Source organism: Pipra filicauda, unplaced genomic scaffold (genome assembly GCF_003945595.2).
Source record: "Pipra filicauda isolate LSUMZ 115617 unplaced genomic scaffold, ASM394559v2 scaffold10_size6260569_pilon, whole genome shotgun sequence".
Taxonomy (NCBI): Eukaryota; Metazoa; Chordata; class Aves; order Passeriformes; family Pipridae; genus Pipra; species Pipra filicauda.
Window position 1 is genome coordinate 3,615,984 of NW_024103541.1, and position 19,458 is coordinate 3,635,441.

The following is a 19,458-nucleotide window of genomic DNA, read 5'->3' on the forward strand; positions in this document are numbered from 1 at the left end:
TCTGAGGTTTTTTGGTGTATTATGACCACCAGCTATTTTGGAGACTTTCAGGGTGCATACAAAGGCACTGCTGGCCATGCCTTAACTGGGAGAAAATTCTGGGGACACTGCCCTTGAACTGCTCAGCACAACACAGAAAATGGTATTTTTCAGTAGAATTCCAGAATGGAAGTAAGATTAAGAAAAACTTTGTGAAACTGATACCATACTTAATTTTGGCTTTAATCTTCATAAGGAAGATAATGTTAGAAAAAGATTAAAAATTAATATGGAGATACGCTTCCAATAATAATTTCTTAGCAGAAGCCTGAAACTTCAGATGCCTTCTGCAATTTTGTTGTACTTTTCAAACAGGATCTATGGCAAATGGAGGAGATCGTTAATAACAGCCTTTTGCTAATGCATGGAGAATCCAGGACATTTTTCTGAAACGTCTTGTTGAGTGGGATAGAATTAGATGTATAAAAAGAAGTCAAAATTTAAAAATACAATAATTACTGCATTATTTACGAACACAGCTTATGTGTTTGTCTATGTTGGCAATCTATTAAAACCCAGCAATAGAACTGTTCATAAAGTGTTGTACAAATATTATGTGTATGAAGGCTATAACAATTATAAAACCTCAGGCATTTTAAAATCTAAACAGACAAAAAACAAATCATAAAATAACAAAGAAGACAATAAAAAAAATCAGCAGGACTGAATAAGAAGGCACTTGAATCATGAGCCCCATTGCTGTTTTATTTTTTTAAATGTAATCTCAGTTTTTGTGATTAAAATGGAAAGTAGGGTGGCTTACACAATTAGGACACATGAATGCATGAGTGAGTAAGGTGTATAGAAACATCTCTAAGCAAAAAGAAAGCAGACATATTAGAAAAAAAAAAGAACATTCAGCATCTTCTGGAATCTAGTAAACTGAAAATACGAAAATATTTGTGTACTAGTGACTCTCTTACAACTAAAATGGCAATTTTCTGACTCATTAGGGACAAGTTTAGCAGCAGGGTTCTAGCACTGCTGCCCTACTCTACGTACAATTATTCCTAGTAAGTGAATTTTGTATTAATGCAATGTCTGCTTTTAGATGCAACTGTTTAATTATTTACACAAAAAAAAGGCTGTTCATTGATTGCTTCATTACTCCCTCTAACATTTCATTTGAAGGAGCAGTTCAGAGAACCAAATTCAAATCAGACTGGAACTAGCTGGAGCACCTGTAAATAGGGGGCTTGTAACAGGCATAAAATGGGGCTTCTAAGTGTTACCACTGGCTTTGATTGGCTTAAAATAAACAGGAAAATTTGATAAACATTTTTAAAAGAGTAAGAGACATCCTGTTCTCCATCAGTGTTTTGAACACTGTACAAAAACTGGTGCTAAAAGTGATCATTCCCAGAGGTAAAAATGCAAAATAAAAAGAAAAAAAATGAAGTATTTAATTTATAAGGAACATTCCTTAAAAGAATATGAATGATACAAATAGATCTTTTCTTTACTTCCATCAAAGTGAAACGCAGACCCACTGCACACCTTCTCGTTAGAGAAGCAAGCTGAAAATGCAGCTTTTCTGGATGGGTTTAGTTATACAGTCCTGAACAACAGAGTAACTACACAAACAGCTAAGGCCCAGTAGTGAACACGGTCATATAGAGGTGAAAGCACACACAGGCATGCAGAATGCCAATTTACTACACTATACCTGAGTAATTTAAACACAAGCACCATCTTCAATTTTCTAAGAAACTACCAAACTATACCTCAGGATGCTGAGGAAAGGAGGAAAATATATGTATCTTAAAAAGTCAGATAACAATATGGTTAATTTGTTAAATGGCACCTTTTTCTCTGCTAAACAACTACTAGCATATGGTAGAGCTGGCATAAAAACCTGCAATCCCACCAACACCACCCCCTCCCTCCAAAGCTTAAAATCAACACAGAATTCTCATTAGAGCTAGAAGCTGAATTAAAAAAGATAATTAAATCAATTTATAAAATATTTGCAGTCAAGCATTAATTAACTAAATTGCCCAGACTCTCATTTTCAAAGCCACGTACAGGGAATAATCCTCATTTGAAAAAAAAGAAAAATCTTCCAAAAAATGTGAAGACTGCACTTAAATTTTTGCCTTTTTTTTTTTTTTTTTTTTTTTTTTTTTTGCGAGGGGGACAGATAGATGGAAGAGAGTGAATGAGCATTCTTTTCAAGAATAGTATCTACACAAAGTGGAGGCAGCATGGTTCACCAATTCAGAGCCAGAGGAAAGACTAGGAGCAGAACAAAGACACTGGACAGAAGAATGGAAGACTCTTCTGTGGCTGACTGGCTGAAGGAAACCTACTTAGTCTGGACTCATGGCAACCTAGGATACAAAAATCCCATAAACAACAGGGCATTTGTGCATGTAACTCCCTGTACACTGCTCTGAAAATTCATTTTGCAGAGTTTTTTCTCCCTCTCAACCCTTACACATGCACACACTGCACTGCGTGTTAGTAGCTTTCATATCCATTTAAATGCTACAGCCAAGAAACACTGTGCACATTCACCAGCTCTGCTTTTCTGAAAAAGAGGCTGAGAAATTGGCATCTAGTCCAAAAGGGACCATATTACAAAATATTTAAAGAGGGATTGAAAGGCCATGCACCAAAATGCCAAAAACCCAATGAAACCAAACCTGTTAAAGAATGTGGTTCTGTGTGGTGCAACAAGATAAAAAAATAAACATGAATAAACTTTAACGCTCTTTGGTTTAAAACTTCGGGCCTTATTTGACCTATATTGCGTATTTTTAAACTAAGACTCTTACTTTTAGAACAGTTCTGAATTAAACCTAAAAGAAAAAGTGGGTGAAAAGAAAAGCTGATACTAATACCTTTGGGGTTAGGCATTTTGGCCATTTTAGTCCTGGCACTTTTCCATCAAATTCCAAAACAAACAAACAAACAAACAAACAAATAAATCTATGGAAATGGAATTTGGAAGTCCCCGTTATCTGAATTAACTTGACAGAACAAAAGATAGAACTGCTTAACAAACCTTGACTATTATGAATGCACAAACTTCAGGATTTGCTGCTCTGGGGCTATTTATAGAAAACTACTTACAGATCTGCTTACTAGAGTTCATACTCACTTTACAGCCAAAAGGAAAGTGGAGCAAGTTGAAAGCACAAAACTAATTTCTTTTTTAAAGTTTTATAACATGTGTTAAGTAAAAACAAATTACAACAGGGTTTTAGGCTGCATATTTATTACCAGAAACCTTGCCTGAGTGGGGAAACAGTTTTTAAGCACGCCAGTAAAGATACTCAAGGCACTATACTCACCAGTATGAATCTTCTCATGCCTCTGTAGCAGGTACTTCTGTATGAAACGCATGTCGCACTGACTGCACTGAAATGGTTTTTCACCTTGAACAATATAATTCCACATCCATAAGTTAATAACTACACACTGTTGTTTCTGATAACTACTTTTGAGGAATATTAAAATGTCTATTAAAAAAACCAGCATCTGAGCGAATTCCAAAAATACTCTAATACAAAAAAAACATTAGCCTTACTAAGTATAGGAACTGCGGAGTTCTTTCCATGATCCTAAGAGTCACATTAAGTCTAGCACGGAAGAGTGATCTGGAATGGCCGTAATTTCCTCATGAACAAGATCAATCACGATGCTGGCATAAGTCTGCATTCAGGATACTGGCAAGCTATTATAATGGTAAGTACCTTTTTCACTTCTCCGAACCAGAGAGATAACCTCATCAGGCAAATAAGCAGCCGGAGCACATTTTACAAAGGGGTCAATTTTGGCACTTAGGCTACAAGTCAACCCATAACTTTCTGATAAAGAAAGAAAAGAAACCTTGTAAACAGTTAGGTCTTCAGTTTATTAAACATATGTTGATTTTTTTTTTCTTTTTTCTGGTATTCTTTTGACACTTTGGTGCATGGAATCTCTAAGCTTAGATGCCAAGTTAGCTACACTCTTAAAACTGAAATTCGCATAGAGCTGAAAACATTTTTAACATAAGTAAACAACTCTTTATATAGTAGAAAAAGACAAATTTGAAGTCAAGCAGTACCTGTATGAATGAAGACATGTCTCTGTAAATGGTAGTTGGTTCTAAAGGCAGCATTGCAATGCTCACAAACATGAGATTTGTGGGTTTTCAGACCAAGTGATCCATCCTCATTTATTGTAAGGATCTATTTTAAAAAGAGTAAAATTTGTTCTCACACTACCCTCTAAAGGTGTCTTATTAACTACAAAAAAAAAACACATTAATTTTTGCGATGCAGAGAATTTAAATATTTCAGGTAAAACAATGCTAATTTCTACAAAGCTATGCGTTAAGCTTCTAGTACACATTTCCAATTGCAGTCCAATCCAACTTGTGTCTCATTGTGTATTAAGAGATATTTCAACAGGACAGAGGCAAAAGCAGTTCATGGAAAATCAGCTTAGAGTTTCCCTAGACACACAGCTGAGTCACTTTATACGCTACTGTTTACTTTGTCCGTCTGTTGGAAAGGATGCAAAGTAACCAAATCACCTCTGGGTACTAAACCATGGATCAGCATATTTTAAAGCAAAAGTGAAAAGTTATATTCTATTTTCAAATCACAACTCTAAATGTTTGCTAAAAGGCATTAAAACTTAACAAAAATAGTCATATAAATTATCTACGTCTACATAATACCAGTAGAGGCAAAATTATATTTTAAAAAGCAAAACTCCAAAGCCAGACAACCAAGAAAATAGTATTATCATTCTCCCCTTTCAGGTTTTTCACTCAATAAAGTATTGCTCACTCAATACACATATTAAAGCATTTCCCTGACGAATTCAACTTGCCACACTCAATTGCTTTGCTGTCAAACAAAGCCACTATTTTCATAAAAGTTAAAAAAACTTATATTAAAAAAATTGCACTATATCTACCTTAGTCAATAAAGCTAATCACAGGTTTTCTCTAATTTGTCAGAAAGAAAAAGAAAAAAAAACCACCCCAAAACCAAAACCCAGACTCTACTATCTCTGGCAAGAGAATAAGAAAACCAGTAAACAAATTACATTTCTAAAAGTCTTGCTTAACTGGAAACAGAACTATAAAGAAAAGCTTAAGTAACCTTAAATCAAACCGTTTAGTCCCTTGTTATTAACAAAAAATGAAAGTCTGATGGGGAAACACATCTGCAATTTGATTAGCTACGACATTTTAGGTTTTATGATAATGACAGTGATGAGAGAGTCAATAACTGAAACAGTAGCTCTGCAATAGTAGCAAATACTTTAGGATCTACCTAATTTTAAATTCTGCTGCATCAAAACTCAGCAAGAGTGAAAGTCTCGAGCTAACAAATTCTTGTGCATTCACTCTGAAGGACAAGTACATTCATACGTTTGTAAGACTGGTATTTTACAGCTCCAGTCACAGATAGAGACAGTTGTAAAAGCTCTGTTCTGTAACCACATACAGTTGATGAAACGGACTGGGTCTTTAAAACAAATTTAAATACATGTTATGAAATGCTTTTCATATATTATGTTGGAATTTTAAAATAATTGTGCAGAAAACAACATTTAATGTCACGGTTATCCTAAACCTGGGCTCTTCAACTGCGTCTATTCATTGTACCACATCTTAAATGAAGAAAGTTAACTTAGTCAATGCAGCTTCCCTAATAAAAGCAACAAAAAAAAGCTTGTGCGTGTGTGTGTGTGTGCATGCGTATGTGTGTGCACGTGTGTGTGTGCGTGGAAGGGGGAAAAGGAGACAGGATTCATAGTAACTAATGACTTTTTATTTATCTGATTACTACATTAATATAAGATAGAATTTTAAATGCTTCAGGATGTTAACTGACTTCCATTTGTCAAAGTTCCAGCTGCTGTTGGAGGGAAAATCAACCCCATTACTCTGGAAATACTAAACTTAAACTGCAGTAGGCTCTCACCTATGTTGGTCCTTCAGCTTTTTTCTGCCTTTCTACTCTGACAAGTCTGAAAAAGTGGAAAAGAGACTGAAAAACAACCTGCTTAACGATTCTCCTGATCATTGTTCAATCTTTTGTCATCTCAAAAGACTAAACCTGGCAGATTGGGAGATAAAAAGGAAGCATGCAAGTTCACGTCTGTAGAAAGAGGGACACACTCCTCTCCTACCTTGCCATGTTTCCATGGAAGTGATCTGTGGATGTACTCAACCTAGATCTCCTTTTTCTATCAAAGGGAGAAGTGAGAAGAAAATGCACAGGATTTGGAACTTGCTTCCACACCCAATCTGAAGCAATTTCTCAACTTTCCAAGAATACTACAAGTGCAACCTTATCTGACAGTGCTTTGGGGAGGACTGGAAGGTCCTGCTCCCAGGGCAACAAAAAGGTTTGGGAGATTTTCTTGCTGTTACGGTGAGTTTTCCTTCAATGTATAAACAGCTTGGGTTGATTTCTGAGTACGCTTATCTTAATGCTGCCGTGTGATAACATATAACTGATTTCTGTCTATCAGAGCAGCCTGGATATGTTCTATTTTAAGTCTGAAGGTTAACACTGATTTGGGGACTTACTAGAAGATACAGCACTGCTACCTCATGAGGTGAAATGATTCTGGTTTTATCTGAAGTGCTTCTCAATAGGAGAAAATTGTTTTCAGACATACAGAGATACATACTCTTCATGAATGGATCTACAAAACAAATTTTGAAGTAACAAACCAGCAGCTATGGTAAGAATTTCTTGATATAAATAAATACATATATGAAGATGATTATGACCACAGGAATTTTCCCTACCAGTAAATTATTTTATATATATTAGTAAACTTTTTAGAATTTTCAAAACTACCATTTTAGATTTCTTTTTAAAACTTTTCACTACTATGCATGAAGCATATAAAATTATCAGGCTCACAGAAAAGCACAACTATTATTAGATAGATACAGAGTAATGATTTAAAAGTTGTCTACAAAGCTACTGACTCATAATTTAAAAAAAAAAATATTTGGAGAGAGAACTGCCTGGAGAGACAGATGTTAAAATATGTCAAGAGTTCATGTTGCTAAAAAGAGTTCAAAGAAAAACACTGTTATATCAGTTTTGTTTTGGGTCTCTGCTGAACTTCAGAACTGCATCTTTACTGAGCAAACAAACAATTTCCAGCCTAACTACTTCAAATGCTAATGAAATTAGTCATAGTCAACCAAATCTTCAGGTCCTTTTAATCTTGGTTTTGCCAAATCAATGTCTTACTTTTGCTGGTGAACGCTGTTTTCTTTTCTTCTTTTTCTGCAAATCTACTGGCTCTCGTATTTGTTTTTTGTCTCGTTTCTGTTGTTCAGATGCATCAGTAAAGGTAATTTCTTGCTTTACACTGATCTGTTAAGATACCAAGTGCCAGTTTCAGGTAAGGTTCTCACTACAGAAAAGCAATTTTTCAATTTTAGAAGATGACAAACTGCTGAAACAGAAAACCTTTTTCTAAGGGAATTATCTTCTGGCTTCATTCTTTCAGAAATTTAAGTGAAAGGAATAATATGTATCTTAAATAAAAAGGGCACAGTTAATTTCCTCAATGACATTTTGATGTATCCTTTCATTCATCTCCCAAGGTCTTTTTTCCTGACCTGTGGTGATTTTGAGATCAGTTCTTATGTTAAAATCACTTCCATCTGTAAAACCATTCAGTTTTTCATACCTATTTTACTTTAGTCCACGCTGTTGTCAATGCAAGATTTAACGGAATAGTTTATTATATATTTAAGACAGAAGTATTTTTTAAGAAAAAAAAAAAAAAAAAGACCAGTTCAAATGAAGTTTTGGGGAAAAAAAAAAATCTTCATTTAATGTGAACCTTAAAAAAGACCATGATACTCTTACATTTTTCTAACACCTGAACCACCTGATCTGCAGCTAACAGAGAAGTGTTTTAACAGTGCTACCTTTCTGAAGGTTATTCTTCGTGTGTAAAGCTATCTATGTTTATACTCCTGGTAATTGTCCTTTATGTTTGAAGGGTAACAGTGATGATGTGCTGCATTACAGGCAGATGCTCTGTTTTCGAAAGGAAGTCATCTACATGCTCTCTGGGAAAGCCAAGGTATGCCTTCTATGAGATATCGTGGAGGGGCATATTTATGGTCATGTATGAAGTGTCACAGTCCAACCTGCAGTGTGAATGCAATTGCTAAGCGTCCACATACCTTAAAAACACACAAGATGCTTCCTATAGCAAAAGCAACTAAATAGTACTATAAACAGCATAAAAAGCACCTTTTAATAACGCTATTTATTCTGGTTTGTAGTTACCCTTGAACATTGAATATACTTAAAGGAGCACATTTTAATGCATTAGTTCTATGGTAGCAGCCTGCTTATAAAATATTTATAAAACAGATACTTAAAGATTATACTTAATTGGCAAAATTTATCCACAGCCAGAGGCAAATGACATTTTCAGAAATAGCACCCGTTCATAAATATTTTGATAATCATAATCCAAACAAGCAATTAATAGATTCTTGCCAGAGTAGGATTAGACTACCAGATCAAGCTTCCTAGTAATTTCTCCAATATTTCACAAAGAAATTGCTTACAGGGACATTAACAGCATACTGCAGCCCTTGAGGAAGTCTATCTTGCGCATCCATTTCATCATCATTTTTTACCGTCTCCTCATGGACCATGAGTTCATCATGTGAAATCATCTCTTGCTGTCGAAGTTCACTTTCCTGTAACACTTCATCTGTTGCAAGAATTTCTTGGTGCGGCATAGTCCGATCTTGAAGCACTGCCTCTTGCCGTTCTCTCGATACTCCAGACTGGTCAGATACTGCACCCATCCCTACCATAGCCCTGGATGACTGCATTTGGTCTATGCCACCACATTTAAGAAATAATCCTCCCAGCTTGTCTTCAATGTTCATTCTTAAGTGCAATTACCTACAAAGAAAGTTTTAATAGTAAACATCTACAATTGGTGCACTTGCTTAAAATTTTTTACTTAAAAACATTTTATAAGAGCTCAAGTCAGTACTCAACATAAACACATGCACTCCTAAAATTGATACTGAATAAGAGCCAAACGTTGGATAGTTTGGTGTAACATAGAAAGATTCTCCTTTCACACACATCCATGTGTACCCAATTGAACGCTTTCAAATAAAAGGTTTCAAACCAAAGTACTCTCTGACTACTGGCAAAGTTCTGGTAATTAAATGATAGCTAAATCCTCCTTCTTATCCCTTAGAAAACTTCTATTTTTTTCCTGTGTGCCCTTTTTACTCTGTTCCTTTTTTCCATTTTGACTGTCTTTTACAAATGCCTCTTTCATTTTGGTCCTGTTCTCCCTATTTCCTTGTCCCTTTTGTGCCCTTTCACTGCTGCTACCCCAGGGCATATTGTAGCTGCTGGAACATCTTAATATCCACAAGTGAGAGAAAACTGGGCTGCATCAAAAGCAGAGTGGCCAGCAGGTTGAGGGAGGGGATACTCCACTCTCAAGACCCCATCTGGAGTGCTGCATCCAGCTCTGGGGACACAGAGAAGAAGGATGTGAAACTGCTGGAGTGAGCCCAGAGTAGACTACAAAAATGCTTAGAGGGCTGAGCACCTCTGCTATGCTGACAGGCTCAGAGAGTTGGGGTTGTTCAGCCTGGAGAATAGAAGGCTCTGGAGAGACCTTATTGCAGTTTTTCAATACTTAAAAGGGGGCTTATAAGATGGGGATAAATCTTTTAGCAGAGCCTGTTTCAATAAGACAACACGTAATGGTTTTAAATTAAGAGATGGTCAATTTAGACTAGATACAAGGAAGAATATTTTTACAGTGAGGGTGCTGAAACACTGGCAGGGGTTGCCCAGAGAGGTGATGGATGCCCCATCCAGGGAAACATTCAAGGCCAGGTTGGATGGGGCTGAGCAACCCGATCTAGTTGAAGATGTCCCTGCTCATTGCAGGGGGGTTGGACTAGGTGGTCTTTAAAAGTCCCTTCCAGCCCAAACCATTCTGTGATTCTATGAAAATGCAATTTTCTGGCTAAAGGTATATATCACATAAAGACTACAGAGAGGTCAGAACTGTTAGTAAAAAACGCATTCTCTTTTACCTCCACTAAGCTGGAGCATTAATCAGGGAATATAAATTCCAATCATGAAAAGCAATACCATTAAATTGACTTATGTTACACAGACAGATATAAAATCATAATATTCCAACAAGTGTCATGACATTATTAATTGGTTTTTAACATAGAATGGCAGGCTTTTGTGAAGCTGGAAGTGGCAGCATCTTCTCATTCTACTAGTTATTATATATGCAAGATAGTTCTACTACTCTTCTCCTTGGCTTATTGGATGTCCAGCAGTCAGGCTCCTTCACCCTACTCCCCAGGCCCATAACTCCTACCATTCCACATTGCCCTGGCCTGCTCCTTCAGACAGACATACCAACAGACAGACAGAGAAAACATCCTTCCTCCACTCCTCTGTCTCCCCACAGCTGGAGGGCAAAGGCTACACATACAAATGCTACAGCAGACACAGGAGTGGGAGCAGAAGCACAGTGGAGTGGGACAACACACAGCGGGCCCAGATAAAGCACCAGACAGGGATCTTGGGGAGTATTACGACAGTGTCAGCACCTTTGATTTTGATGCATTCAGAATTATGATACAGATGTGGTGTTGGCATATTGCTGCTCATCAGCTTTAAATTCCAACTGCCTTGGAGTGCACCACAGAGAAAGGCTCCATCTCCATTCAAGTCTTAAGTCAGAGGCTGTGCTGCTTTCCCTGCAGCTCACAATGACAACTCATAACCAAAGAAATCAGATCTCTCTGCCTAAAACCATCAGGGCCATCACCCTGCAGAACTGCACCACTACAGCCCCTTGCCAACATGCAAAAAAGACTTGATCGAGCAAATGTACATCAAATCTCTAAATTTCCATTTTCAGTTTGATCTATCTGATCCCCTTCTAAATAATTTCCTTCACCAGGAAAATATTTTGAAAATTCTCAATGTATCTCACACATTCGTGAAGACTTGATACTAAACTACACTGAGTTTATAAAATAGATCATGGTTTCTCTTTAGGTGAAATCCTAGAGAACATGGTAGGAATGGAAGCCACTAGCAGAAACATCTGAAAAATCTCAATCTCATTTCAAATATTTTTGTATTTCAAATATTACTACTGATTCTTAACCTTCTGAAAGTAAAACTAGCTCAATTTCTTAAAAGAACAAAGAAAAAAACCAATTCACCACACACCCCAACAAAGTAAAAAGCCCATTAACACCTTCTGATAGCAACTCACTTCTTATAACTCAAAAGTGAAAGAACATTTGTCTCTATTCTTTATCGTGAAAGGTTCTGAACTTCTGAATAATACAAAGAAAGGTTGACAGACAGGATGGTCTGACTTCTACAAGTTTCAATAGTTAAGATGCTCGCCAAAGAAAGAAGCTTTTCAGTTAAATACTTTATTATTTTTAGTAAGCCTTGCTCTGCTGGAAGTTAGGAGGACAGAGTCACCAAGCTAAATCTCTTTATATATGAAAATGTCATCAATATTTTTAATATTCTTCCTTCCTACATAAAAAGCCCATTTTAGGGACCAAAATCACCTCTGACGGGAGAAGAACATGGAAAAATACTGTTCAGAACATTTATGTTTGCAATTGGTCCTTTTTTGTTCTCCTGCAATTCTAACATAAGGAAGTTTGAAATCATGCTCTTGATTTTCACAGTATCTGTTTTCAAATAAGGACAACAAGAATGCATAAAGAATGCCCTGAGTGAGCTCAGGTGGTGCTGTGTTATGAGTTTACTTTCAAATCAATCCAGTTTAGAGTAAGAGAATGAGATTTCGGATGTCTTCCAGGGAAAATGCAGGTCTGGTATGCCACACAGCCACCTGCAGACATTATATAATCCATGAAGTATTTTTTGGAGGTAACTGGGAAACCATACTGATAGTTTCTCAGCAATAACACAAACAAACAAACAAAACCTGGCAGAGCGCTAAGGCTGTATTTTTCCCACCAATGCAGATCTCCCAGAGTGATCTTGCAACAACATCCTAAAAGAAGAAAATGAGGATGAATTTATCGTCTTATTGGTGTGGAGCATCCTGTGCCAAGTAAGAAATGTGAGACAGAACTGAAGTTTTAAGAATCTGCCTCGCATGGAGCCATCATTTGATAAAAGATGGTGCAAAAACCTAAAGTCAAGACTGGTTTTTTTGGTAGAGCATTCTAAATAGCTAGCTTGAAAGACAGACTCCAAGGAAAATAAACTGATACATCTGCTCATTTCAGCCTTCATCCCAAGTTAATCCATAGTCAGGGTACATCTCACACAGACTGTCATTCACTATGCCTTTGTTCCACGCTACAGAAATACCACAGCATAAGCTCACTGCAGATTCTCCAAAGCAATGACGTGGACAGGTACTAAAATACAAGAACTCAAGATGCTGAAACACATTCAAGGGAGAACAAACAGTATCAAGTGTGAGAACATGGTGGCCCTAATCTGTCTGCTCAGGCCATTGACAAAAACAGCACAGAAGGTTGTTCCACATGGAGGATACTGCCACATCACCCTGAAATTAGGTATGAATTCCGGAAATCCTGGATGTAAAGCTACTTCCTGGCAGGAAGGTAGGCAGACAGAGAAGCTGAGTGTTTAACAGTGCAGAAGAGCCTGCTGCTCTCACCAATAGAGGCAGGAAGATTTGTGACATGCTGAACCCAAGGACAGCTGGCGGGATACAGCAGTTGCCCAGAGGACAGGCCAGCTGCGTGCTGGTGTTTATTGGTCTTGCTGGTTCTCTCAGTTGCAAAGGATATAGAAACAGTTTCTTTCTCACCCTGACTAGTAGGTTCAGCAGAGTCATGCAACTAAAAGCGCTCAAGTTGTTTTCCAGTCATGATCTTGAGTCATATCAGAAGTGGTGCAGTGAGTGCACTGCTTATTAAATCAGGCTTTCAAACATCTGGGTTTTCATAGAAAAATAATGAGAACTCATAGGGTTAGGCTATATATTCTAAATGACTAAACACAATGTAAGCTACATGACCGCTGCAGGTAATGTTTTAAAACAAAGAACCACAAACAAAAATAGGCTATTAATCCAAACAAGAAGCATCCCAATTGCAATTAATTCAGTAAAACGTGTAATTTGTCAACTGACACCTTTTTGGCTCACATAAAAGGAATCCTATCATTTAAATTGAAGATGAGGCGAAGTGTGCCTGGAAGAATGACTGTGTGATAAAGGATGTAAGTTAAAAGCATTCAAACAAGCACACTTTAGCAAGCCTGCAAATATTAAATACATATTTTAAGTGCAAGATGCATCTGTAAAATAAAGATCAACTTACTTTGAGATTATCTCTAGGGAAGCCACAAAAATACAAACCACATACACACATATGCACATTTCTTGGCATCAGACGTTGTGTTTTTCATGGAATTTCAGAACTTCTATTAAGCCTCACCAAGTAATCTCACAATTTTTCTTTGAGTGCATATAGTTTCTCTATAAATTGACAGAAAAAGAGCTGTCAATAAAACCTCTAAAGTACCCATTCTGCTTGGAGAGGGTCTCCAAGCCTTTACTCCAGGAAAAGCATCTCACAAGAGGTGTCTACAGGCAGAGCTTCCTGGGTACAGAAAAGTTTTGGAGGGGGAGAGAGGGGAAGGGGAAGGACTGCACAGAAAAGGTCTCATGGGACCATCTCAGCACCTTCTCTTTTCAAAGGGTGCTTCACAGCTGCTCGCAGAACATCCCCATCCAGCGAACCACATCGCTTCATTTCAGAAACCGCTGGTTCGCCAAACCCTACGGCTGTACTTCAGAACTATTCATTTCAGTAACCCTGACATCAGTTTTTCCAAATACTGTTGCAGTAAGTTGGAGAACTGAGCACTAAGGACAGTATTCCTAATTAAAGAAACAACCATTTAAACAAAAACATACTAAATGAAAAGCATGACAACATTTCAATTAAGAATCAAAAATTAAAACACCGTCAAGAGAAAACATTAATTGATTCAAAAAGTCTGCTGGGATGGTGGCTGCTACGAAGTAAAGCTGAACAGAGACCCTCAAGGAAAGCAGCAAAACTTGTTTGCCAGTGAAGTTCAACACATGGTGCAGCACTTTGACTGATGGTGGGTAGGGGGTTATTATGTCTTCTCCCTTCTTTTCTTAAGCAGGCAGTAAAGCATTATTTGATGGAATGAGCAAGTACCCAGAGATACAAATTGTGTTCACTTTAAAAATAAAATTCATATGTGCAGAAACACATTAATTCTGTAGTTAGGATTCAAAAGACTATTTATGAGAGGTGAGAAAAAAAATGTTTTAAGGATTAACAACAGGGACAAAAGATAAAAATCATCTGCAGTTTAATATCTATTTGTAGAACAGAACTAATTTAATGTTTTTGCTTTGTTTTTTAAAAGATGGACTTTTTCTATTTGTAAACAATGTCCTGGAAAAGTCTTTGTTGTTTCAAGACTTATACTTCTCTTTTTAAGTGTTAAAAAGCAGGATTTTTTACTTTCTATATCTGTATCCCACTCCACCTTCTTTTGTATATTATCTTCTCCCTACTTTTCCAAGGCAAAAAGGAATGAAAGAAGGTTGAGGGAAACAGGGAAAGAAAGTTCTTGAAATTTAATTATTCTTATGGCTTAAACCTTAGCTCCTTCTGAAGGATTATAGCAAAGACTTGAGAGAGAAATGAGACTTCCATGTACATAAATAAACTCCATTTGACCATATTTTCGAAGATACAACAACCCAAACACAACAGCCAGGATGTACAACAGCAGTTCTAACTTGCCTTTAGCAACTCAATACTGTTCTGACAAAAACATCTACCTCCAAGATTCCCTCACAAAAGCTGACACTGAGCTCAGTCCGAGGTATTATATGGTTTCAGGGTAACCTTACACTGGAAGCAGCCTGATGACATTATTTCAGTTCCACATTTTGGGAAGTCTGCTTTCATTTAAGATAAGACAAGGCAAACTTCCTAATGAACAAATACCTGAAGCTACAGAACACGTACCTGAGCACATTCCTACCACATCCTTGCTTCCACAACAGCCTTTGGAAGAATGAGTGCATGCAGAGCCCAAACCACAAAATGTATAAAGGTTACTAGTGCAAAATGCACACAGAATAAGCTTTTAAAAACACAATCTGGGGAAACCCTCAGCTTCTCAGGGCTCAACTCTATGGTCATGCTACAATGATTTGTGCTAAACTGTAAACTTAAATGAATATAATGTATATACAATCTATACAACTCCCTAAATGAACATTCTTATTCTATCACAGAATTTAATTTTCTTCCTTCCCCATTTAGTGAAATTCACTTTGGAAAGGCTTATTCTGAATTTTTAAAAAAGCCAATCACTGTATAATCAGAGTAGTTTACTGGCATGACTAGTAAAACCTTTCTGAACAGCCAAACTTCTATAAAATCAACTACAAGAGATAGGCCATTCCAGTGGGACATTTGGTGTGTTTTCTTATTTACCCAACTCTCAATGATACAGCCGCAAGAAACAATCTGAGACATGGGTTACCTGCTGAAAGGGTTGTGCACTGCACCTCTTCCCCGTTACACCTCCTTGCTGCCTTCTCGGGGCTGAGCATAGCACTGTGCAACTGAGAAGGGAGCTGGACAAAAACATACCCACAGAAAAGCCATGAGGTTTTGTCTGGATCAGTGGGACTGAGCAGGCCAGGCTTACAGGAGATCCACGGTGAAGAATCAGGGAGGAGGGAACGGGACTGATTCTTTCAGCAGCGGTCAGTGGTCAGATCAGATTAAAGGGTGTTGTGAAACTGCTCCACAAATGCAACCTACACACACAAATGAACACCTTGCAGACAGACATACCCAATGGCTATGCCAAATTCAGATCAGGGGAAAAAATGTCTATCTACATTCTCAAATGCTTTCTTCCTAACAGGAAGTGTAGAAGTCACCAATAACTCTGCAATTCCTAATGCTAATGAAGAAAGAGATAGCAACATGGCTTAATAGCATGTTTAAAACTACTAATGTTTAAGCATTTCCATGAATAAAATTGCCATCAACATAAACCCCTCCAAAAGAAAGAAAAAAAATCAGAGCTTAACAGATTTCTAACATCCACTTTAAATCCCTATCAAGCCATGAAACATGCTGAATAGTCTCATCACATCACAAAATATATTTATGTGCACTATTAAAATATGGATATAGTCCAATATAAAAGGAAACACAGCTAGCTTTCACAATATCAAAGGTTCAATTTTTAACATACTGCAGAAGCCTAGAAAGTAAAAAATAATACCCTACTTAATGGTTCTAAATAAAGAACAGTAAATAAAATTATCTCTTCTCCCTACTCAGAAAAATAAGACACAGCTAAAAGAATGACTTTGAAATTAACACACAAGTGTTTCTAAGAATGAATCAGAATGTGTTGACTTGCAAAATGAAAGTAATCAAACATAAATCAGCCTGAAAAGGTTCACAGATCATAAAATCAACACATTCTGAAAGGCAACATATGATACAAACACCCTTATGACTTGTTGCACAGTTATTTCTAAGTGCTCCATGTTGCTGAACACATGCCAGTACAGGGCCTGATCCCACCAAGATTTACACTCATACTGAGCTGTGAATAGTCCTATTACAATCAACAGGATTACTCATGGAAAATCTACTTATCGTGCATAAAATTATCCATGCGTGAAAATCTTTGCCACCTTTCCTATCCTGAAATCTCTATTTGATCATCACCAGCATAACCACAATCTATTATCAAATGTACCCATTGAAAAGCTTCTGATACTCTATTAACAAAGCCACGGTTACATGTCAAAATCCACAGGGATGTCATCAATGTAGCAAACATACTTTAAATAGTCAAAAAATCATAGGCAATGTTACGGGTTTATCGGGGGAAAAAAAAGCCACTGGTTTTGTGGCATTAAATTATAACCTACTAGAAAATAGTTATTTTTGAGAGTTTATCTGGGAATTTCCAGCACTGTATAGTTAACCTCAAAAGAACAATGCAGAATTTCTGCCCTTGCACCATGAAACTTGGGCACTCAAAAGTGCTCACTCTGGGGACTTCCAATGGCATTTATATTCAGGAAAACAGGCGCTAGACATAACTTCAGTCCAACTGGTGAAAATTTTGTGAAATTCCACGTATCACATGCCTCAGGCTGAAACTTCATAAAAGTAGTTCAGATAATGTATCAAATCTTTTTACTATTTTATTTAGATAACAGTGCAGTTCTAACACAAAGCTGAGCCCATCTAACAGCTAATGGTCATTGAAAGGGGCAATCCTGATTCCTGCTCCTAACTCTGAGAGTTCAGCCTATCTTTTGTGCCTACTCCGATCTCATATAAAGACACACTTGTTTACACTCCAACAGCCTGGCAGGTTTTTTTTTCCCAGTTATTAATTTTCTGAGGTTAACTCACTGGTTGGATTTACCACAATGACAGTGTGTCAGAACACGGTGCAGGAGTGGACCCTTCTCTGTTCAGCATTCACAGCCTAACTCTCTCAGCCCATCTCACATATTTTCACCTTAAAAATAAACAGAGAAGAAAAATACATTCTTCTTTTAAAAATGTGATTTTTTCATTTTTACAAGCCTTTAAATTCCTTGGGTCTCACCACTCGTCTCCTATGTGCAAGTATCTGGGAAGCATCTCTACTCATCACTAGCACTATGAAAGTGCTACTTTACAGAAGATGACAACCCACTGTTGCTCTGTTACCCCACTGGCTCAAATGGCAAAGGTCTGTATGTATGTGTGCATACATTCCTCATCCTTGGAGGATAAAGAATTGTCTCGATGGTTGCACTCAGAGAGTTGTGGTCAGTGGCTCAATGTCCAAGTGGACAGCAGTGACGACTGGGGTTCCCCAGGGGCTGGTAGTGGGACCAGTGCTGTTTAACATCTTTGCTGGTGACACAGACAGTGGGATCGACAACACTGAGCTGTGTGGTGTGGTTGACACTGAGCTGTGTGGTGTGGTTGACACCCTGGAGGGAAGGGATGCTATCCAGAGGGACCCTGACAGGCTGGAGAGATGGGCCTGTGAGAATCTTGTGAAGTTCAACAAGGCCAAGTGTAAGATCCTGCAAGTGAATTGGGGCAATCCCGAGCACAAATACAGCCTGGGAACAGAATGGATTGAAAGCAGCCCTATGCAGAAGGACTTGAGGGTGTTGGTTCATGAGAAGCTCAACGTGACCCAGCAACGTGTGCTCACAGCCCAGAAAGCCAGTTGTGACATGGGCTGGATCCAGAGCACTGTGGGCAGCAGGTCCAGGGAGGGGATTCCACCTCTCTGCTCTGCTCCCATGAGACTCCACCTGGAGTGCTGCATCCAGCTCTGGAGCCACAACGTAAGAAGGATGAGGACCTGCTGGAGTGAGTCCAGAGGAGGCCACAAAGATAATCAGAGGGCTGGAGCATCTCTGCTATGCAGACAGGCTGAGAGAGACAGGGCTGTTCACCCTGGAGAAGAGAGGACTCTAGGGAACAGCCTTCCAGCAGCTAAAAGGGGCCTAGAGGGAAGCTGGAGAGAGACTTTTTACAAGGGCCTGTAGTGACAGGACAAGGGGGAATGGCTTTAAACTAAAAGAAGGAAGGTTTAGATTAGATATTAGGTAGAAATTCTTGACTGTGAGGGCAGTGACAGACTGTAACAGGCTGACTAGAGAAGCTGTGGATGCCTCATCCCTGGAAGCATTCAAGACCAGGTTGGATGGGGCTTTGAGAAACCTGATCTAAGTGGAAGGTGTCCCTGTCCACGGCAGTGGCGTTGGAACAAGATGATCTTTAAGATCCCTTCCAACCCAAACCTTCTATGACTCCATACATATGTATACAAAATTTCTGGTGTTTCTTTCCAGATTGCTTTTTAAAAATCTTTAAAATATTATACACAAACCCCCCTGGGAGAATACAAGAAGTTGCATGCAAACATACAGAAGTTTCAGGGACTGCCTTCACTAGGGTACTTTGGTTCATCATAATTCACCTTTCCAGCCTATTGGCACTGATTTTTAATTTTTTTTAATAAAAAGATCATAAATATTTATGCATGTGTCTATATCTATATCTAGATATAGATATATCTTTTTCTACAGCACACTGCATGGAATGCTCCATAAAAACTGGTGACACTAGTAAGATAGTTTATAATACCCTTGCTCCATTTGCTGCAAATGCCAAAATGTGTAAATGAGTCACAGAGCACATGAAGAGAAAGCCACAACCATTTGCTACCTTGCAAAATAGAATACAAGCCTACACAAGCCATTTCTACCAAAACTTTTTAAAAATAGGAGATCAATAATTATACGTTCCACATTTTCTGGGTGCTTATGCTG

At 37.9% G+C, this 19,458-nt stretch overlaps 1 protein-coding gene across 4 annotated transcripts in view; it reads right to left on the reverse strand.

The window, feature by feature from the left end:
- The window catches only part of ZNF148 (zinc finger protein 148), a 40,821-nt gene that overhangs the window by 9,887 nt on the left and 11,476 nt on the right, over nucleotides 1–19,458 (reverse strand). For 2 of the 4 annotated variants that reach the window (XM_027723560.2, XM_027723559.2), the window contains exons 2-5: nucleotides 8,606–8,951; nucleotides 7,263–7,388; nucleotides 4,094–4,217; nucleotides 3,336–3,419 (exon numbers count right to left, since the gene is read on the reverse strand). In XM_027723560.2, the coding sequence (XP_027579361.1) occupies nucleotides 3,336–3,419; nucleotides 4,094–4,217; nucleotides 7,263–7,388; nucleotides 8,606–8,935 (664 nt within the window). In that variant the 5' untranslated portion in view covers nucleotides 8,936–8,951. The remainder of the gene's footprint in view (nucleotides 1–3,335; nucleotides 3,420–4,093; nucleotides 4,218–7,262; nucleotides 7,389–8,605; nucleotides 8,952–19,458) is intronic. The other 2 variants (XM_039381945.1, XM_039381943.1) reach the window with 2 other exon arrangements.